Source organism: Phoxinus phoxinus, assembly GCF_949152265.1.
Source record: "Phoxinus phoxinus genome assembly, chromosome: 7".
Lineage (NCBI taxonomy): Eukaryota > Metazoa > Chordata > Actinopteri > Cypriniformes > Leuciscidae > Phoxinus > Phoxinus phoxinus.
Window position 1 is genome coordinate 16,798,177 of NC_136882.1, and position 23,244 is coordinate 16,821,420.

At 40.5% G+C, this 23,244-nt stretch overlaps 2 protein-coding genes across 7 annotated transcripts in view; both read right to left on the minus strand.

The window, feature by feature from the left end:
- Positions 1-545: 545 nt before the first annotated feature.
- On the minus strand, positions 546-23,039 carry carf (calcium responsive transcription factor). Of its 5 annotated transcripts, none has more exons than XM_079618302.1 (15): positions 23,029-23,039; positions 8,042-8,141; positions 7,183-7,356; positions 6,858-6,969; positions 5,846-5,969; positions 5,347-5,428; positions 4,952-5,141; positions 3,786-3,906; positions 3,547-3,690; positions 3,196-3,474; positions 2,958-3,114; positions 2,801-2,852; positions 2,403-2,515; positions 1,861-2,170; positions 546-1,752 (listed from the first exon to the last, which is right to left on the minus strand). In XM_079618302.1, exons 2-15 carry the CDS (start codon positions 8,132-8,134, stop codon positions 1,715-1,717), a joined length of 1,989 nt encoding a protein of 662 aa, XP_079474428.1. In that variant the 5' UTR covers positions 8,135-8,141; positions 23,029-23,039; the 3' UTR covers positions 546-1,714. The 5 variants fall into 5 exon arrangements, with proteins under 5 accessions (XP_079474428.1, XP_079474426.1, XP_079474427.1 ...); XM_079618300.1 differs by lacking the exon at positions 23,029-23,039 and adding an exon at positions 8,756-8,851 and having other exon boundaries at positions 8,042-8,153; XM_079618301.1 differs by lacking the exon at positions 23,029-23,039 and adding an exon at positions 8,756-8,846 and having other exon boundaries at positions 8,042-8,182.
- Positions 11,656-23,244, minus strand: part of fam117bb (family with sequence similarity 117 member Bb) — a 44,331-nt gene continuing 32,742 nt past the window's right edge. Inside the window, exons 5-8 of one of the 2 annotated variants that reach the window (XM_079618304.1) lie at positions 16,572-16,715; positions 16,199-16,433; positions 14,654-14,777; positions 11,656-14,478 (exon numbers count right to left, since the gene is read on the minus strand). In XM_079618304.1, coding sequence (XP_079474430.1) covers positions 14,220-14,478; positions 14,654-14,777; positions 16,199-16,433; positions 16,572-16,715 — 762 coding nt within the window. In that variant the 3' untranslated portion in view covers positions 11,656-14,219. The remainder of the gene's footprint in view (positions 14,479-14,653; positions 14,778-16,198; positions 16,434-16,571; positions 16,716-23,244) is intronic. The other variant, XM_079618305.1, reaches the window with a different exon arrangement.

The window sequence follows — 23,244 nt, forward strand, 5'->3', positions numbered from 1 at the left end:
AGAGAAAATGATTAAAATACAACAATTACTATTCACAGGTAAACACTATCACAGTAATCTGAACTTCATAAACAGGCACTGTTCTGTGCATGTTTATCTAGTGCTGTGAGTTGATTAAAATAATTAATCACAATCAGGTTTTGAAAGTGCTGAAATCTGAATCTTTTTATATACTTTTTGACCCATCAGTTAATTCTTCAAGCTTTAAAGCCTTATTAAAACTACAATACAATAATGTACTGAAAAACTATGAAACATTGAAAAAACTAAACTAAAGCAAACAATCACAACATAAAAACCATCTAAACAACACCAGAAGCTCAAAACTATAATAACCATGTGTTGTGGTTTTCCTCAATACAAGTGAATAAAACAAGTCATTTTCTGAGTTGCATTTCTTATTGTCTGACTATGTTTTAAATACTATCTTTATATGAATCTAGAGTGTGGGTAGAGAAGAAGACAAAGGGCAATACATTATTCTGATTGCTTTTAAGGGATTTGCTTTTTCACCCAACACAAAATAATTGAATTTGTGTGTTTTGGACCCCAATGACTTTATTGACACAAACAGTTGAAACATTCTTTAGAATATCTAGTTTTGTGTTCCACAGAAGAAATAAAGGCATACAGGTTTGGACATCTTTGATGAACATTCCCTTTAATGTCTTTGAGCTTTTATTTCCTGAAGGCCATTGTAAAGATTGCTCAGCTTTTGAACATGATAATCGACCTGCAACCCATTTTCAGGGTTGTGATCTACCAGTTATAAGCACACTGCCCAATGAATAGGTTGTTAAAAAGTTTAGAAGAAGCTTTTAGAATATAGCTCAGATGTAAATATTTATAATAAAATAAAAATAAGGAAACATAATAAGCTTTCAAATGTTGTCCTCCTTTGTGTCTTACAATTTTGCTGAACGACAGATTTTGGAATTGTATTTTCAACGTTGACCAAGTTGGCACCTGTAGGGTAACCTGTAGGCACCTGTACACCCTTACCTCATTTAGTATAAGCGGTTCTATGAATATGCAAATTAACCAGCTCAGAGATCCACTCATTGACAATCACATGTTGACCTGATTGGTTACAATGTAGTTGTAACACCAGCGATTTCAAACCGCGTTTTTGAGACTGTCTTTGGTTCACTGCAGTTTTAAGGAGAAAATACTCAACAGTGGTGTTGACTTATGAATTTGCACATGGTTTGTCTTAAAGCATATTAAAAACACCACATAGACATAAACAACATTAAAAACGTGAATATCACCACAGGGGGACTTTAAAAGTCCACCGCAATGGTCCATTAGGCTTCTATTCAAAGGGTAGAAATACCTGCAGAAATACTCATAAGATATTTTTTAATTAAAAAGTTGTGAAATAGTTGTTTGTGAGAATAGATGAATGCAACAGAAGACATTTAGCTTTAAATATTTAATTTTGATCTCATTCATACTTTTGAGAAATAGATTTTTTCTCCAGTCACCACTGTAATAAATTAAAATAGCAATAATGGGAAATGGAAACAAATAATAATAATACAAATCAATATTGCATGAGTTCATGTTTACATAATACTGTACTGGAAACAATGAATCAGTCCTCCATTGGTCAAAGAGCTCAATCGTCAATCGCTGTGCTGTCACAGACATGGTTTTCTTTTCTCGTTGTTGTATTTCTGACTGCCGACACATCCATAGATTTCCCACTCTCCTATTTAACTGAAGTGTCGTCTACTGAGGGAGTCAAAGCTGAACAATAAGAACAAACAACAGGTTTACATGATATTTTCATGATTCTAATTGGTTAAAGATGGGAACCAATACAAAATTTAGATTTCTGTGGTGCCATGTACTTACCTATGCTTGCAGGGTCCACAATCTGGACTGGGATGGCCTGTCCGTCCTCCAACAGGATCTGTGTGATGCCCCCTTCAGCTCCGGCATTAGTCACCGAGGTCACACTCACCAGCTGACTCATGCCGAGCAGGGTCGGGGGGTCGCACAGAGATATGCTTTCACCACCACTGCCACTTGACTGGAGGAACTGGGACGGACTCAGCAGAACAGGCTGTGGAGGTCCAGGGCTGGACAGCTCTTGGGCTTCTGGTGGGGGTGTAGGTTGGGCAGTGTCTTCAACTGGACACAAGGCAGGCTGTAGCTGGATGGCCTATCAGACAAGAGGAGAGCACTCTTAAGGATCAGTTTGCCAACCAGCTTTGTCCCAGGCAACAGGGAACATTCTCAGAAATGAAGCCAGGCGAGTTTTTATGAACAAACATTCTTCCATTAACGTTATAGAACATTTGTTCAAAGTTATATGGTTTTAAATAATGTTCAATGCATTAATTTAATGAATAAATAGATCCATATAAAAATGGATGAATTCAGGACAGGGTCACCTGGAGATGTGCAAAGATCTTGGGCTGCAGTGAGGTGAGAGAGCTGAAGAGCTGCACAGCCTCTGGAGAAAGAGTGTCGCTCTCTTCCAAGAGTCCTTCCTTCTGAGAGGACACTGTCAATATAACAGCAGTACACTAGACTCTGTGGCAGGGTAAACAATGCTTATACTTTGACTACAGTTATGTGCTTTCTTTTTCAGGCAGGACCTTTTCTTCTCTCTAAATTGATTTGAATGATTCCAAGATGGTAAAGGCTGGAATGCACTACACAACTTCTGAACAGATTTTAAAACTCTAGACTTCATACACGCGCTGGTGGAAAATACACTAAACGACTGAGGACTTATTGTTTTAATAATGTATGTCGAATTTCAAATAATATTTCAACAGTATTTTACCATCCACAGTAGCAGGAGTCTCTGGAAGCAGGTTTATAGCCTCTGCTTTCCACTGCAACAACAACAAAAACATAAAAATAAATGCTTACTACAGGAAATGGTTGGCATATTTGTGCTCACCAATCTAATGCTTTACAAACACATTTTCTGTTCACACCTCTGTATCTGAGGTAGCCAGTGGTCCCGCCGTCAGCTGAAGAGCTTTCTGAGCCTCATGGATGTGGTTCTTGATGTCATTGACAGTGGGAAAGTAACACAGATTGTGTCTCTCAGGCACTTCCTCTGACTTGAACATCTCATGTTCCACAAACCTCCTGCCAGGGCGTTCACAAAGCAACAGTAAATCGTTTTCCAACAAATGAAACAAAGGAGATTTGAAACCATCCGAGTCATACCTGAGCTGCTTGCGGACAGTGTAAACCTGGTTATGACCTTGTGCCACCAACTCACAGATCTTCTCTGCCACGAGCGGGTGTAGTCGAGAGGGAAGGGACGCCCCGTCCTCCATCATCACATCCTGCATGGCTTCACTGTCCAGCTCCTCTGTCTCTTCCTCTTCATCTTCATTTTGCTCTTCTTCTGCAAAGCAGATCTGCTCTGGAAGTGGAGGCAGGTTTGCAGTGTCCACGTCATGGTACAGGTGAGCTTTCTCTGTAGGGAGCTGGATGTAAAACCTGTCACGAATGTAAATGAGTGAAGTGAACCTTGCAGTCATGTGATGGACTGTGATGGCTAGATGTTTATACCTCACAATGCCTCCAACATCCCATAAACTCTTCTTGAGGTTGAAGAAGGCTTTCTCCTGCTCTTGTCGCACTACCTTCTTGTCCACTTTGGGATCTGTTGGAACCTTGTACTCCGGGAATTTTCGTACTTTTTTTATATATATTCTGAAAAATGGTCACATACAGTTTGGGTTTCATAATGAACTTCCTGTGCACAGAACAAATCTGTAGTGCTTGGCCCAACTGTAGGATGTGTGTACCTGGCAGGGCAGGTTGCTTTGTAGAGGATGTTTTGATTCGTTTCTTGCTCTGACCCTTTTTTAGGTTGAACACCCTTCCTCCGTGGACCAAACTGGCATTCCATCACAATGGCTCTGCTACCTTAAAACCATATTAAAGATCAAGATAAAATGACTTTGTGTGCATATTGTAAAACCATTACATTATCTGCAACAACTACATTCAATCAAGGCTTAAGAACAATGCAACTTGCTATTGCAAGCATTCTCATTCTAGAAACAATTTTATTGGACAAAAATCTGGGCACATTAGTATAGAAGCTTGTTTACGCCATAGAATAAAAATAAAAAAAGGTAATTGCGACTAGGGTAATTATCTCACAATTCTGACTTTTCTCAGAATTGTGTGATATAAACTCGCAGTTGCGAAATATGTCAGAATTGTAAAATAAAAGTGAAAAACATTGAAAAAAGAATTGAGAACATTTTCTCACAATTCAAAAGACTTTATTTCTCGTAATTGCAAGTTTATAACTGTGAGATAAAAAGCCACAATTATCTTAATTGTTTTATTCCATAATGATTTGGTCTGTTTCCCCCCAAAAAATAATCAACACTGTAAATTTGAAATTCACATACACTGCTTTTCAAATGTTTGGAGTTGGTAAGATTTTTTTCTTTTTTTTCTTAAGCTCACCAAGTCTGCTTTTTTAATCAAAAATATAGTAAAAACAGTAACATTGTGAAATATTATTACATTTCAAAATAACTGTGTTAAATATAACTGTTAAAATTTAAATATATTTAAATGTAATTCTTGTGATGACAAGAACTCATTCTGATGCTGATTTAGCTGATCAATGTTGCTGCTTAATCTTTATGAATGCCTTCAGTCATATTTAATTTATTTAATGCATCCTACTGAATAAAAGTATTTCTTTCTTTCAAAAAAAATCGTATCTGTTAAAGTTTAATTTGCTAATTTTGTCAGCCAGTACCACTAGCATTCAGATGTCCCCAAAGCTACAGACATCGATTAAAATTCCAATTTTGAATTATAGTCAAAACTCACAGTTCTGGCATTAAAATCACATATAGACTACATGACTAAACAGCTTTAAGACTTAAATAAGAGTATCCGCATAAAGTCATACCACAGATCCCACAAGCAAAAAGGGCCAAATTACCTGCATTAACGAAGGGAATGCCATCGTAGGGCACATACTGTGATTTCCACATGAGTCTGGTGGCAGGTTTAGCCGGTGAGGGTGATTGGCGGGTGCCAAACACAGCGTGAGTCTGCTGCTTGTGTAGAAGCAGAACGGCCTCAAGCTCTGCCTCTGTGTTACAGTAACCACGGTACGATTCTCCGATCTTCTGCGCCTCGTGAAACAATCATACAGAAAAAAGATTCACCAAGCCACATTAGCTTGACATCATCAGATTGTGTTGCTGTAAATGGATCTGTTTGAAATTGACAGACAATGCATTTAGGCTAATTCCCTGCATATTACAGTACTTTTTTTTTCTTTGCTTTTTTCCCCCCCAAAAAATCTATTAATCCATTTTCTACTGGACAAACCTCACACCCACACAGTCTCAGAGCCCAGTTTGCTGCCCCTGGTGGCAGTGGCTTCACTGGGGGCTCAAATACATCAGGAGAACTGAAAGAAATGAGAAGACATTTAAATTAAACTGTCAATAATTTAAGGTACATTTAAACTCCAGGAATAGGGCATGGCTTCAGTTTTCTTGTTGTTCAAGCAAGGGATAAATTGAGCCAGAACAGGAGTTTAATTGGGTTGTTTGTTTGTCAACCCATTTCCATTGCTTATTACTAATCCAGTACATATTTTCCAGCTCCACTTAGCTTCATATTTGCGTGAGACTTGTAAAATCTGGGTTCAAATAAGTGTTTTTCAGCATTTAAAACAAATCGACTGTTAAAAAAAAGCACAAAAAAGCATGTAGTTTATAATTAAAAAATTGGTAATAAAAAGCAAGAAACACAATAGGAAAGTTCTTTCAGATGATTAGATACATGTGACAGATATAATGATGTGCAAACAAGGTTTACTGACCCTTTTTTCTGAATTTTAATAGCAGTGACATTCTGAGCCGCTAGTGCAGATAAACTACGGGTGCCATCATCATTGTCTTTTGTGGACGCGATGATTGGCTGCTGTCTTTTCTCCACAAAGATTCCTATTTAACAGAACAGAAAGAAATGGCAGAACCGGACGGCAACCAATTTTCTTCATTATTCTTTTCCTTTTCTGTTTATTTTATTTGTTCTATTTAATTTCTTCATTATTAGATGTTAATTATACTGTTATATATGCATACACACAAACACTCACCAGCCACTTTATTAGAGGACATTTGAGTGTAGTGAACTGATGATCTGAGATGATTTGAGCTTTGTGACATTGTGCGCTATCCTGCTGGAAGTATAAATCAGAAGATGGGTGCACTGTGGTCATAAAGGGATGGACATGGTCAGCAACAATACTCATGTAGGCTGTGGCATTTAAACAATGCTCACTTGGTACTAAGGGACCCAAAGTGTTCTAAGAAAATACCCCCGGCCCACATCATTACATGCATTCAGAGATGCTCTTCTGCAGACCTTGGTTGGTTATTTAAGTTGCTGTTTCTTTCAGCTGGAACCAGTCTGGTCATTCTCCTCTGACCTCTGGCATTTTCACCCATAGAACTGCTCTATGCTGCTCACTGGATATTTTCTCTTTTTCTGGCCATTCTCTGTAAACCCTACAGATGGTTGTGTGTGAAAATCCCAGTAGATCAGTAGTTTCTGAACTACTCAGACCAGCCCGTCCGGCACCAACAACCACGCCACGTTCAAAGTCACTAAAATCACCTTTCTTCTCCATTCTGGTGCTCATTTTGAACTTCACCAGATCGTGACCATGTCAACATGCCTAAATTCATTGAGTTGCTAGAGTTAGATATTTGTGTTAACAAGCAGTTGAACAGGTGTACCTAATAAAGTGTCCGGTGAGTGTGTGTGTATATAATTAGAAAAGCAATAGTCAGTAATATATTTAATAATAAAAAAACATAATTAATTACCAGATGAGTTTGCTACTTTCAACAGCTGACCGTGAGGAAGTAACATCTGAGGGCCCCCTATTGACACAGATGGGACACCGTACAGCTGTCCATTCTCCCCTTTCACGATCACCTGAAAAAATGCATCTGTCTTTGAGGTGGGGAAAAACTGTCATAAATATATCGTTCAAAATTACTTTATGGGTGGAATACATAAGGTCAAACTCATATTTTAACATTTTGGTGTATCTGGTGACTGAGTCAAGTACATGGGTGATACACGTGTCTTCTAGTGTGAATAATAGCCTATAGTTTATGGTGATGGATCACAGTGCAATGTCCTTACCACCCGCTCATACTGAATAGGATGTCCGTTTTGATCAAGTATAACTAAGTTGTCCACTTGTTCCGAGACTGTAGAGGGCTTCTGATTGGCTGCCACAGTTTCTGGGGCTGGAATGACTGATGGAAGCACTTGTGCATCTGCATTTTCTTTAGATTTTGAGTTTTTGCCAGGTTGCTGAATGATACATCACAATGCAACAATAATAAATAGTTTGATCACAAAACATTGACAGCTGATATTTTACAATTATTCTTTAAAGGTCAGATTTATTTATTTATTACTATTTAATATTTAATATAATATTTGGTAAAAGTGTAAAAAAAACTAGTGTCTAAAAAGTCCCAGTCGTATTTCACCAAAAACCCTAAGAAATTATACTTTGTAAACAGTAACATTTATGAGATTCTTATACTGATTACTTTAATGTCAAAAAGTGATTGTTTAAATTGTATTATCACAGTATTTATCACAGTAATATCTGTTGCACTTTTAATAAAAAAACAAAACAGTTTGATAATATTTTACTGTAACAGAGCAAAAAAAACCTGTATTACAGTAAAGAAAATAATCAGTAAAAATTGTGAATAGTTAAATAAAAATGTCAGAACACATGAAAATAATAATTTGTGGAAAAAATTGTGCTGAAAATAATCAAATGAACTGTAGGCTAATAAAACTTCTTCATGGAAAATATAATAAACTTTTTAAGCAAACATATGTTTATTACATACGATTAGGGCTTTTGTGAGATTCGCCCACCTCATTTGTTTGTTTGTGTGTGGCCATTTAACAGTCTTAGAGTGTGTTATACATGGATTATTCAGCACTGTACAATATTTCTACTAGTCTACATCCTTACCAGTCCAGCTCGTGTGTCTGACTCTGCAGACTGTAGATCCTCTCTCTCTTCAGACTGAAGAACATCTGTCACATCTCTCTCTTCCTCCTCCATTTATGACCTCCGTCCATGTCTAAATCAAGAGCCCAAGCCAGAGATACTCTACAATTATGCATTAATTGAGATGTTTTACTATGGGGTATTATATTTTTGTGAATTTAGTACAATGAGAAAAATATATTTTGATGGGTGTCAAACTGAACCCTTTAGTTTTTGGAGAGAAAGATGCACACAGCTAGTTCAAGCGTACGCTATTTTTGTGTGTAAGGTGGCCATCTCTTTAGATTTTAAGGTAGAATATTTTGTTAGTGATTATTTTGCAAAGTTTCATTTACATCTCACTAACATTTCAATTGGAACGGTTAGGCAACACTTCTAGTGTTTATATGGTTTGCGAGCAATAATTCAGGTTTATGCGGAGAAGAGCGTTACACAAATGCGACAAATTAACATAATTTTGACACATAAACGCCATATTGGATCAGTGGTCGCTAGCGCAGCAGTTTCATGAAAACACAGCGAGTAAAAGAAAGAAAACCGATATCTATAGCGACTGAATTTAAATCATGTTTTCGAGTCAGCTCGCTCTGACAGCGCATCCCAATGTACGGGATGCAGTCGAGCCCAGGCTTTATATACAGGAAGCACCTAGAATTGAAAACGAGTCTACTCAACCTCGTCTTCGTCCGGGATTCCTCACGCCAAAAAAAAAAAAAAAAACGCGTAAACTGCGCTTCATCCGTCTCCAGTTTGAATCCTCGCGGCTTCCGTAGCACACGACGCGCGATCTCTTTCACTTTGAGCAGTTCAGAGCAGAACCTATGAGCAGAACACGAATTTCTTTCATTTAAATGTAACAATAACAAGTTTATACATGTGGAAAATAACTCGTTTGTTCTTTTGCTTAACAACTAAATTCGACCTATGTTATGTTGTTTCAATGTGTTGTTTGTTATATTCCTCACATGTAAATGCTTACATAGGCCTATGTGAAAGAGTCAAATTGAAACCGTTTAACAACATTTTACTAAGAGCAAAACAACTAACGTTAGAATCATAAAAAAAATGTGTTGGTAAAATCAAATGTGCGTAATTGTCCTGAAAAGTGAACAAATCATGGTCTTAGACTAATTTCGATCCGTGATTTTCACGTTGATCTGTGAAATGTGCTGTAAAAAACCTCTTTCATTTAATTTGACAAATACAAGTTTATGAATGTGGGGGAAACTTGTTTGTCCTTTTGCTTAACAACAAAATCAGACCTTAATGTTATTTCAATGCATCATATTCATTTGTATAAATAAATAAATAGATATTCCTCATATAAAAATACATTTCTGTGTTTTGCACATTAATAAAAATGTCAAAGTGAAATAATAATAGAAGTTCGTTGTACTTGCATAAACAATTCAAAAACAAATTGTTCAAAAACAATTATACATTTTATTATATTTTACTATTATGAATAGATACTTTTAATTACTAAGGAATTTTAGTCTTTCATCCATATTCAACGGATGACTTGGCGAAACAATAAATTAAACATTTTTGTTGTTATATATACGTCTCACCGGCAAGGGGCGCTGTAACGTCTTAATAAAATAAAATGTACCCCATCCCTTCCCTAAACCCCTCAAAAAGGAACTTCACAAACCCTGCATTTGCTTGAACAAGAAGACTTAAATAATTGTTCTCAAATTTTAACTGGAGAAACTTCATCTCTGCATTCCTCTAGATTCTAGAAAAACCAAACAGGAAAAGATCTGTGTGTGCTATGGACCTGTAGGAGTCTGTATGTGTTAAAGCAGCTGATCCTTTGTCAGGTCTAAACTAACAGGACGGTGTTTGAGCTGAGCCTGTAACAATGAGTCTTGCACGCTCAGAGCGAAAAGAAAACGTGAGGAATCTGGGCCTATGATCCCAGGCTGGGAGTGTGATTAGAGGCCGAGCTTCCCCGGGGCCTCAGTGGGGCGTCCCGCTCTCGCTCACACTCAGAGTCTCACACCGAGGTTTTGATGGAGCCTGTCAGCAGAACCATTTTCAGCTCACTGGGAGAACAATTTGCAGTTTTTTCCCGAAGAGATCCAGCACTGGTGCATTCACACTTATTATACGTCATATTTCTTAGTGGATTCAGTCAGAAACCCCTGTGAGGCTAAACACACACCATGTCCAATTATGTGGGCTCCCCTCGGACAAGCTTCTGTCAGCCCCTCTTCCTTCTTTTAGTATCGAACAACAAAAGAGTGCCATACGTGTGCCTGCAAGATCATCAATACTCTATTTCCTGCATTTCTCATGGTTCATTCTGTCTGTGTGGGGTTTAAATGCAACATGAGGCAATGAGGTGCTGATGCATTGTGGGATTGATGTCTGGGACTGACCTGAAATACTGCTGTGTAATGGCCCTGTCTCTGGCGGGGGGGATGAGGTGGGGTAGGGAGTCACTGGGGAAAAAGCCCCTGTTTGGACTGCCCTCCGTGTGAACATTTTTGCCCCTACATTCACAAAAGACCTTACAGAAAAAAAGAGTGAGAGAAGGGAGGGGGTGTCAGTGGACGACGGCTGAAGAGTTTGCATGACTGAACCATTTCAAACACCTTCCAGCTACAACTGTGTGTGTGTGTGTGTGTGTGTGTGTGTGTGGTGCTCGAACCACAGCCCCTTTACTGATGGATCCACTCATCAACTCCATAGAGGATTCATTCATCAGTTCATCTGTGTTGTTCTAGTTAGTGAATGAATATATCAATATGAGAGGATCATGGATTTGAAATCGGACCAGAACGAAATGAAAAACATCAGATTCTGTTTGAATTTAAATGTGAAAATTGCCATTTTGTAATGGTGATTTTATGGAAATAAGCACATATTTGTTCTTATGATTACGGTAAATCATCCATTGGCATACATTTTTACATTTCTTTCCTAGCAGTTTGTGTGAAATAATACAGTGTTCAACATTTCTATACACCTACTACACTATACCGTTCAAAAGTTTGGACGATGAAAAGTTTTTTTAATACTTTTTTAAAGAGGTCTCTTCTGCTTCCCAAGGCTGTATTTAAAAAAAAAAAAAAAGATGTGATGAATATACAGTTCAAAAGAACAGCATTTATTTGAAATAGAAATGTTTTGTAACATTATACATTTCTTTACTGTCACTTTTGATCAACCTAATGCATCCTTGCTGAATAAAAGTATGAACATCTTACTGACATATGTTTATATGTTTTTAACATATTTGATATCAAACTAAAGAGACGATATCATACTGTATTATTATTATAATAATTTAGTGTCAATCCCTTTTGTTTCTTCAAACAGCATTTAATATATTTTTCCCTAGAACTGACTTTTCCCCAAACCAATCAAATTACTAGTTATTTGCCTGAGGACTGAAACTAAATGGACATACTTTTATGAAGACATGCATGATTTCCACTAGGTGGCGTGTGTGGGTCCGTCCAAAAACACATGTTCGAGATCTACTGCCAAAATACAAATATTTTCATTACTCCACATTTCTTGTTCCCAGCAAGAGATGAAACACATTTTTAATGATGCTTAAGTTTGGAAGGTTTAGTTTAATATTCTTGGGGTCTCTTTGATACCAGCACCAACTAATGATCACACTTCACATCATCCAACAAAGACATGTCATTATTGAAAAAGCGGTCAACCCCAAACTCAACTCGCACGTCAAATAACACCCTCAGACATTTGGAGCGAGTGCAACTTTATTCCGTTGAGTTCCATAGATGTAACAACACAGGAGACTACATGGTGTGTACAGTATGTGCAGAAACATCCACTGAGACAGACGGCATACACACACAGTATCCCATCATACATCACGGTCCCCGTGTTAAGGTACATATGGATTGTTAACATCTGACTGATATTCCGCTCGAATTAGAAAGAAGGCCACTACCCATATAAAAGTATATTAATATTGGCCCTACGGCGAGAGATTTCTCTACTTCAATACATATCCTAAGGAGATATACAAAAGCGCTTGATAAAATATTATCAATTTGTGTTTGAGCAAGAGAGGCTTGGATTCTTGTGCCGTTGCCAGAAGAGATTGCTGCTTTTACATTCCTGAGTACTGATCTACGATAGTAATCACAGGCTGTGAGCTTATTTCAGTTCAAACATGGAGGCCCTGTACTGATTCACAATGCTGGTATAAAAGTGCTCAAATATTCCAGGTTTATGTTGTATTTAGCTTAAAGCTCAAAACAATACCTTAACTTCAACAGTGAACAAGAAGAGAGAGAGAAAAAAAAAAACAGGAACTCTGCTCAAATGTTTCCCAACAAAACAACTGTGAGGAACCCAACCTTGCACACAAAGCACAAGCGCACAGAACACGAGCGAGAGATGATCACGAGCCGGACAATCCGTGACCTGTGCGTTATCCTGGCAACTGAGCTTTAAGCTGGAAATCCTAAATCACTCCTGTAACTAATGACTGATTCAACTAGTCCATTGTTTACTCATTTCAAACCTGTATGACTATTTCTTCAGTGGAACATAAAAGAAAGGATTTTGAGAACGTTGGCAACCGAATGGTTTTGGTGACCATTGACTTCCATTGTATGGACCAAAAAAAAAAAGAAAAAACAAACAAACAACAAAACACTGACACATTTCTCAACAAATCTTCATGTTCCACAGAAGTCAGTCAGTCAGTCAGTCAGTCAGAGTTTTGGAAGGACATGAGGCTGAGAGACTGATTTTTCATTTTTGGGTGATCTATCCGTCTAAGTCGCCTTATAATTCCATCTTTTCTTTCTACAATGACTTGTCACTGAGCCACAGGGAATGTTTTCTTTGGCCAAGTCTACAGAAGCACTTGCGTGAGCTGCATAAAACGACAATCTTTCATCAGACACTACTTGATTTCTTACAAAATAATGATTAAAAACAACTTGCAGCACAGGAAATCAGCCCAAATGCTCAACGAGGAATATGACAGCAACGTACGGTAAGCAGCCTAGTTCATTTCGACACGGGAACGGACAGAAAATCTGTGCTGTTTTTAATTGCTTGAATCTAGTGATACACACGCACGCACACACACACACACACTTGACTGAAATTTCCCAGAATGCATGCATTAAATCAATCTGTTGACAATAATGTGCTCTGACTTTGTAAACTATTTCATTGGATATCACAGGAAACATTACATGAATGTTCTGACAGACATCTGAATTGTTAACTACCTGGACATTTATGCGTTACATTTTCGCAATTCGATTTTGTTCTTATCGTGTCCTTTTTCCCAAACATTCCTGGAGCTAAATCGGCTTAATCATTGTGAGAGGTGAGAAAACACTCCATCTGTCTGTCCACCCAGATCCTGTCGTGCCCTCCTCTCACTTTGTTCCCTGCTGGGTTTGAAGTTCAGAGTTTGGACCCATATGCATTTGAAACGCATTTTACAGCCATGCAAACAAAAGAACCAGGTTTACAGGCCACTAGTCCTGTAGCTGTCAAACGCGGCGATTTCTCTCACACTCGCTATTCTTATCTTAAACACCTTTCTGTCTCCTCGCCGCCAGTGAGAAAGGCAGAGAACCGGTCCCTCCTGTTCCCCCGGCTGCTTTTGTCTGGACTGAACGGAGAAGGCCTGCAACTGTGACAACGATTCAGTCTGAGAGACCTTCATCAACCCAGAATTCATCCTACCAGGTCTCTTGGTCTCACTTGAAATGGCATCATTTGTATTCAATGATGTGCTGGTCCTAGTACGATAGAAACGATTCTCGCAAACGCGATCCACTGCAAACTATTATAAAATATACATTGTGTCTCACAAAAACGGATCTATGTAGACACCGAGACACATTCTCAGGGTCGCTCTATGAAAGGTAGAGCAATAATATAAAGAAACATACATTTATCCCAAACCCCCCCAAAATGGCCTCTTTGTTCTTTGAGAACAAGCACAAAGCTAAAAATGTGCATAGCAAAAAGGCAACCGTTTCATCTTCTTTTCACCCAACGAAAGCCGTCGGTTATTAATAAACACTTTGTTCTCTGAGAGTCCGATTTTTTTTATCACGTTCGATTATTGAAATGTGCAGTGTGTGGATGCAGTTGCTAGGACGCTCGATGAGGGGCGTGTCTAACTCTCCGACAGACAGGAGGAGGGGGAGGAGCCTGAGGGCTGCTGGGAAAGCATGCAGGTTCTCCGTGAGACTCTCGGCTCGGGTTCGGGCGTGAGGCGGGCGGCGCTCTGGTTCTTGAGGTTGTTGAGCTCCTGTGTGGGCATCAGCGGTTTGGGAATGCTGACCAGGCAGAACGCCGAGCCGCTCTTGGGGATGAAGTTGACCTTGTTCCTATCTGGGCACAGGAACTGTGGGATCTCTCGTGGAGGCCTGGCCCTGAGGAGAAGAAAAAGGAGAGCGATAAGACGGTGAGAAGCACTGACTCAGCTTTGTAGTCGGTGTAAATGTTACGCTATCATCATTTCAAGGCTCATGCCGCAACACAACAGTGGAGAACAGAGTGCAGAGAGAGCAGATAAAGCAGTGTTTCAGGACACACTGCAGCACTCACTGCGTTTCCTCTGTGAAGACCTTGACTCGCTCGCAGCCCTCGGGTGGCTCGCGTTTGAACATGTAGCTGTTGTTCGGCTTCGGGGATGAGGCGTATTTGGGTAGCGGTGAGCTGGGGGCCAGATCTGTGAAAATGGTACAAGAAAAAAAATGAGTAGGATGACAATACAACTCGGACAGGCTTATCAGAGAAGGTGATATGTGAAGAATTAAGCAGAATTATTTTAATTAATAATAATAATAATAATAAACAAATCTAAATAAAATCAACTAGCTGATTGGTTGATAGTAATTTGGGCACTTTTTAATTTGCGCTCACGGTGTATGGGGATACGGACCGCACATTTTACAAGATCAGATATTTATCAATGGCGCTCTATGGTGTGCACCAAATCCTCCACCATCGTCCTATCAGTTATCTCTCCTTACTTTCTTCACATGATAACTGAAATCTGATGTCCTGTAATGTAACTGACTACCACAGCAAGCCTAACCATGTCCCTTTAGGGGCTCCGTAGAATGCGGTATTCATTTTCTGTGCCTTTCCGAATTCAGTAAGCTTCGGGCACATCCCTATTGTCAAAAGGCCCTATATTATACTACAATATATTAAATTTACATACCCAAGTGGTCACAGGAGACACATTTGAAACACATGATAATACCAGATGTAATGGTAATGTGTCTTGGCTGAGCATTTGTGATCCGGTCTCTAAAAACGCATCTTAAAACCAGGTGGACACAGAGCTTCTTTCTCGCACGCTCGTTTTCCGGGATATTGCATATCATTTGCGGGCCTCAGGAAACCATTATCAATATGCGGGGGACATGAAATACAGAGAGAATGGCGCGACTGAAAATCTGAAAAACCTTTTGTTAATGTTTGTAGTCAACATTTCAAAGCGGATGACCATGAACAGTGTTTTAGGCCAAACGAAGAGAAAAAAACTGAAAGAAACTGCCGTTCTGTCAGTTCTGCCTGAAGCAAAACACTGTCACGTACAGTCAGGTTAGGAAGCTGTTGCCATAGAGTTCCATGTTTTCCATAATGCTATTGAAAGGCCAAACAAAGTATGGTACAAAGTATAATTTGATGATAAAACTACTCTTACAATAACCGTTCTGTTAATATCCCTCTGTCGATCCGACTGCCCGTGGGCGGCGATACAAAAATGTGGAAGTATAATCTGTGGTTTTGAGGAAAGCCATGAAGCTGTTCACTAAACGTGAATTTCTCGGGTCCAGGTAACACGAAGAACGACTAAACATTGCTCATTTACATATACTACAGACATTGTAACAATACAAAGTGGGTTGAAAATCAGCGAAGTTACACTTTAATATTTTTATGAAGCTTTTAGCTACTACCGGTAATAAAATCGCAGCACTGTCAGCACCAAATAACAAATTTGAGCATGTTTAAACCCATTCCACACATTTTCATACACATCAGTGCAGAAAAAGCGTGTGCAGATCTGTGTGGGCCTAAGGACATGTGACGAGCCCTGAGTGTGTGTATGTGGGTGTGAAAATGTGCGAGCTGTACCTTTCTCACAGCCGTCAGCCAGAGTCTCGTCCTCGTGGGGAGATGGACTATTGCTGCAGGGCTCACTTGGCACGTTTAGGAACGTGGGTGAGATGGACTGAGAACGGCTGCTGCTGTTGCTGTGGTTACTGCCCGCTGCGGTGCCCAGGGGCGTCTGCGTGTCGATGCTGCGGGAGCTGGCGCTGCGTTGGCAGAGGGGCGGAGGAGCCCGATGCCCGTCTGGAGCCTCCTGAGGCTGGGCAGAGAGAAAGGGCAATGATTATAAACAACAGAAACAAAAGTTTAGTTAAATACACACAGTGTCTTAAGGGATTGTCTGAGGACACCTGATTATGTAACAGTGTTTTTGCAGAATCATGTCAAGCACACTCACAATAAGCTGCTCCTCTCTGTCTCCTGTGTCTCGGATAATGATGCGCTCAATCTCCTGATTCAGCCCCTCCACGCTGTTCCGGAAACGAGAGACGGAAGACTTGGAGATGGGAATAGAGATCAGGACACTCTTTGGAATAGGAGCCTGAAACAGGAGAGAATGAGAAGGTGTGATTTTTTGCTGAATGTGTAGTTTTAAAGTAGCCTTGACCTAGTGCTTTCTGCATTTGCTTGAACAGAACCTTTCCCACATGAGCTCAACCGAGTCCAAGTCGAGCTGTGTATTTTGTGTGATATGTATTTGTACTGTATATTTTATGTTGTTATATGTTACAGATAATATATTTTTAAATTATATGTGTTTTAGGTTTATGCGCATGTGTATTTTCCCGTAGTTTGTAACAATGTGTGATCAAGAAGCATCAGAAAAAGAAAGAAGAATGTGTGAATGTGGTGTGTGAGACAGAGAGACGACCTCAAAATGAGAGCAGATATGCCACTGAAAGTAAACACTGCCTGTGTGAAAACTTACAGCAACAGCATTACACAGCAGCTGAATCAAGCCCTGCACATTCACACACTGTCAGCACACACTTCAGTTACCATATGATGCTAAACACTAACAGGGGTACGTGTTATCACACCTCAGCATACTGACACATTGCATGGTAACGTGTTGGTCTCCTCTGCAGATCAGCGAGTTATGTAACTCTGCCGAGAAGATTTCGGATTCTCGCTTGTGTGTCTGCGGAGCACACCTCACGACTGTAGCGGGACACAGAGATAACATGACGCATGCAAAACGCTAAAACGTGCCATCTATGCTAACAACTGCTGCTTGCGACGACTTCTGTGACGGATGAAAGACTGAATAAAAACTTCACCTTTCCAGAGAGTCCACTTCCTGTCATCCTGTCAGAGAGAGGTCCGGTCTTCCTCCTGGTCCACCGGTCTCTCTTTCTCTCTCTCTCTCTCCTGTGCTCTGTTGTGGCTCATGCTCTGGATTTTAGTTCTCTCGGCCCCCCTCCTTCCTGTCTCTCTTCATCATGTCTGCCCCCCCCCTCCCTCTCTCCCTTGTTCTGATCTTTCCTCTCCAAGTGTATTTCTCCATCTCACCCCCTTTCTTAAAATACATAGCCCTGCTCTCGTCGTCCGTCCCTCCCCCTCTTCTTTCTCAGGGTACGAGGGAACAATGCGAGGGCATTAGCAGGACGTTGCTGAGAGCTGTGTGGCCCTGCGGTGGCCCTCGCTTAAAGCACGCCAGATCTGCTTCATTACCATCTCAATAGAGCAAGCCAGGTTTTAAACTCACATGCAGCATCTCACCATGCCTCTTTCCTCTCCAGCGTGCATGTGTGTGTTTAATCGGACATCACATTGTTTCAACATAAAAGTCTTCTGGACTCTTTTCTTCTGGGTGGTTTGGTTATTTATCTGCTCATCAGGATAGAAAACAGCTGAGAGAAATCCTGACCCTCGGGGTCACCTCGAAACAATACGCCGGTTAAGTGATTTTGTCTATTTCCTAGCAACTTTCTCGCAAGCGGTCGCTAGGTGGCAAATATTTGTTTACGTATAAGATTTCCAGTGGCGTGCCGTGACATTAACAGAAATAATGTATGGCCCGACCACAATGAAGGACGACATGATACTACTCGGTGTCAGCGCCAATGATCTGATTGTCGTCATCTTCAGACAGAAGAAACATGGCTCAGCACTTTGGTGATGTCTATAGAGGCCGCATAGGATTGCTAACAAACCCACGCTAACCAGTTGAACACAGATGTTAGCCATTTACTTCGGAGGTCTCGATTAAAGTTCATTAGCCACAGGAGCAGAAAAGTCGATGCCTAAAATAGACAACGGCAGACAAAGGTCGCAGTGTGGAAAATGTGTTTACAGTTGCGATGTAACTGGAGTGGCGACAGATTTTCTCCTCTGTACTGTGATGTACAAATGAAATTGATTATCAAAGAACAAAGAAACAAAAACAATATATGGCTGGGACTTGGTCATATCATTTGGTTGTCGATCGGATGAAGGCAGATCTGAATGCAAGCTTGCGGTTGATTGTAAGAAAGGAGTTTAAGTGGACTAAATAATTAATAAGTCAGACAGAGCAAAGCCTGGCTTAAATGTGAACCCTGTTCCAAATGCTTACAGCGCAACTGGGGCCATCCACTTTTCCTTACGTCCGTCCTTATGGTTACGGCTAATAACTACGCAGTGAATCGCAACATTACAACATTCCATTTGAAAAACGTATTGGACGAAATGAAAAATAAACAAGACTATTTACTTAACGGCTTTGAAGAGTGGAAAAACTACAATCCCATCGAGCACTGTGAAGGAAATAATCAACAATCAACAAAAAATGGATAAATCTAAAACTATTGATTTTAATTAGGTATATAGAAACAACATATAAGTAGTTTGAGAGCGAAGGGAAACTTCATCAGCCACCAAATCCCATAAAGCACTGCGAATGACCTATATTCAGAGTTCTTTTGGCTTGGCTTGCTTGTCGCGATTCTCAAATTGGTGGAGCTTTTTGTACACAATCATGGGTAATGTAGTTTCTCCCAGAAATTCCACTGCTGAACAGTATTTCAAAAATACGTTGAAATGACGCAGGCTGATGGATTCTACAGAAATATATACCATTGTTTAACAACTTCGGAGCTCACAGCAGGTCTGCTTTTAACGATTTAATGGTATAAGTTTTCATTAAACATCAATTCCTATGTGGAGAAAATCAATGTGATTTTAACTTACGAAACCCAACTGTTAAACTCTATTAAAGTATCATAACATTAGCATTGCAACATGTTCTAATGCTAGACTCAATTGGAATCAACTGGGAGTGGCACCAATCGTAAGCGTCATGCGAGCAATGCTATTTGTGAGAGTTTCTATGAAGCATGTCCCAATTCAGTCACTTATGAGGCTCCATTTTAGTTGGATGCTGGCCTTAGAATTTAACTACAACCGAGAGCCGAATGTACACTCAAATAAAACTGCATATATATAAAAATAACTTCATTTTGCACTGTTCCTTTTAGTTGTACCAAAATTACAAGGATTAAAAAAACTCAGTGTCCATGGACACGCACAAAAGTCTCAGTAAAACAGTGAAAGTCTTCCCGACAGCATGTAAAAGGCTTTTCTTCACTGGTATGGAGGCCTGTATTGGTTACCACAGTCTGCCTTTAAAACGAGAGGTTAGACAGAAGAATCCCTTTGAAAGGTCTCCAGGCCTTGATAGCTATACTGGGCACTTTCACGTCAGCCTTTCTTTGACCACTATGGTCTTTATAAAAACGAGATTCATGGGGCTGAAGTTGTTGACCGGTGCTTAACTAAAGGTTTGTGTAGAGACTTAAAGGAATGACCCCTCCAAAGCCCCACGCAAGCTCAAATGATTCACAAACGCATCTCTTCTGTCTCTCTGGATTCACAAAATATTCAGGTTCAGAACCACTGAGATCAAACAAAACTTGAGAAGTTCCTATTGTTGTGGTCACCGTTTCAGTAGAAGGTTAGAAGTCCTGCCAATAAATTCATCAACTGTGTCAAAAAAACAACATTAAAAATCTCAGTAAGGAGATTATGATAGAGATTAACTTCAGCCTGAAATATTCTAAATGTCAGACTTTGAAATGAGATCAAACTAAAGCTAAAAAGAGTGGAGTACATCATTTCATCCGAATGCTCTAGTGATGGCACACACCACACACACACTGCCTCCGCACTCCTCATTTCTGACACTAGCAGGCGCTGTGGACTCCCACACAGAGAATGGTAAGAATGCAGGGAAAGATGTGCTCAATCCTTCAGACACAAAAACAGCAGTCAAACACAGACAGAAGCCAAAAACTGTTAATTATTGATCATCGAATACAGCACTCGACAGACAAGAAGAGCAGAGGAGATAGAGAACAAACCCAGGAGGTGTGCGAGTTACTAGGATCCTTTATCACTGGCCTTTACCCTGCAATACATCACACATGAATGATCAAACTCTGAATGTCATGGAGATCTGAGAGACAATCGAATTTGCCAAAATTCGACTAGGACTAACAAACTGACCGCAAAGTGCTAAGCGCACAGTACAGTCGTGCTAGCTTACTTAGGGCCAAGCTAATATACATTACATGACAAGGGAAGATAAGCAGACTAACTTGGCAGTACTTACTGTAGGCTATTGTTATTGATGAGAGTAGATGCTATTATTTGAGTTTTGATGCAAACCAAAACAAGGGATGGAAGTAGAAGCCATGCGACGTGTCATGCTAACTTAAAGGTATCATGTAATGCATTTTCCAGATCTTTCTATTATGTTTCTGGAGGTTAGCTTATAAGTACCGGTAATAATATAAACCAAAAAACAAACAACAATTATTTTACATCCTCATTTTCACTCTCAAAAACACCAGGGATGTTACCCATTTCAGAAGTGCAAGTAAAAGCTGAATGGTCACAAACTACACCGGCATATACTACATGCACTCAATTGTTTCACCTTTTCTTGCATGGTGGAAGGGAAGGGACTATCAGACTCTGTTGTAGAATGATGAAATCACTCGTATACTAGACCAGGGGTGTCCAGTCCTGCTCCTGGAGGGCCACTGGCCTGCAGAGTTTAGCTCCAACCCCAGTTAAACACACCTGAACCAGCTAGTCAAGGTCTTACAAGGTGTTGAGTTAAGTTGGAGCTAAACTCTGCAGGACAGTGGGGCTCCTAGAGCAGGTTTGGCTAGAAGTTTGTCATTTGGGACACATCTCATGACTTCTTGTAGACTAGAAATTTTTGGAAAGACATGTTTCAAGGTTTTGTTGCTAGCTGAACTATTGACACACAAGTAGGTACACAACAGTACAACATATTGAACGGTCCATACAACCGGCTTGTTTTTATTTATAACAAATATAGCATCTACTCTAAGTATGGCCTATGATCAAGTCTGTCGTTTCTGCAATCCGTGACAGCAAAAATTCCCAAGCCTGAAGAAGAGACAAACATCTCCACAGCTTTTCACCCGTGTTTCTGTGTCTCCTCTGATGTTGTTCTTCTTTTCTTCTCATGGCGCTGCTGACCTTATGGCCGGATTTCTCATAAAGGTCTTCAAATGCAACTTTCATTCCTTCTCTTTTCTTATTCCCCCTCTTCAGGGCTTTTATTTCTGGAAAGAATGCCATTTTCATGACTGCCACTTCATCTTTAGCTGCTTTCCACGCACATAATGGGGAGCACACCCCCACGCACACCCGACTCAGCCCTTGAAACCACACACACACACACGCCCCTGCAGCCCTCCCCCTCTACACATACCCCTTTTCCACCAAGGCAGAGCTGGTGCTGGTTCGGAGCCAGAGCCTAGTTTCAAATCGGTTCTTTGTTTTTCCACCGCCAAAGCACCAGCTCCGAACCAGTAAAACTGGTTCTTAAGTAGCACCAAATCATTGCAGGGTCTAGAACGGAGCCAAGTAAGAACCGCTTGCGTCAGGGGCTGGGGGCGGGGTTACCGTGACCAACAAGACGAATAGAAACTTGTGACCGCCATTTTTAAATAGCAGCTAGTCGAGCTAATAGCAGGTCGATTATAATATCCGTCTATGTAAGTTACGACGAGCTGCACGAACGCGTTGGATTCCGATGTATTTTTGCAATCCCATGAGGATCCATAGTATTGCAACGTCCGTTATTGTTGATGGCTTGTTCGAGATGCATCGGAGCGGCGCGGACCGATCAGAGCTCCGGGAGTGTTTGGAGAGCATACGACTCCTTGTGCTTTTGATCGCTTTCGCAGTGCTTTAATGTCACGCGGCGATCGGTCTGCGAGAATCCGAACCATCTCGAACAAGCCTGGTGTGTTTTTGTTTGGCGCTGCCGCGCTAGCGTTGCTGGGCAACATGAGATGTATACACAGTGACGTAAGATCTGGCTCTGTTTTGGCTCTCTAGCCTGTGGAAAGGCAAACCGGTTCTTAGAAGAACCGTCAGTAGAACCAACTCCGAACCGGCTCTAGCTCTAGCTCTGAACCAGCACCTGGTTCTTGTTGGTGGAAAAGGGGTAACAGAGGTCACGTTGTGTGTGTTCTTTAGGAAAGTGCATTTACATCGGAGTGCAAAGACAAAAAGGAAGTAGAAGACTCAGAGAGAAATGGAAGTTTATGATAAAATTTGGGGGTTGAACTTGGGCAGACTAAGTGCTTACGGTCACAAAACAATTGCAGGCAGGTCCTGTGATGGAAGGCAGAGAGTTTACAGTCTACATTACCCACTGGGCGTCACCCGACCCCAACGGCCCAGCCGAGAAACATCACGACCACTCAGCCTGAGGCGGAGAAAAATGCCCCCTCACCTCATGTCCAAATAAATGCATGCTTGTTATAATTACCCAGCCTGGGCATCTCTCCGGCTCTAAACTCAACCTCAGCTGCTTCAAATTAAGGCTAATACACAGCAGAGAAACCCCCTGAATAAATAAACCTTCAAAAAAACAAATCCAGTTCCACTTCGGATTCCTGTAATTCTCTTCATAGCAGTCGGAGGCAGAACGGAATGGCACTGATTAATGATACACTGTTCAATCAACCCCGCTTACATCTGCAGGAGGGGACGGCAGATGCTAGTCTATGTTTGTGTATAACTAAATGATCACATGGTAGACT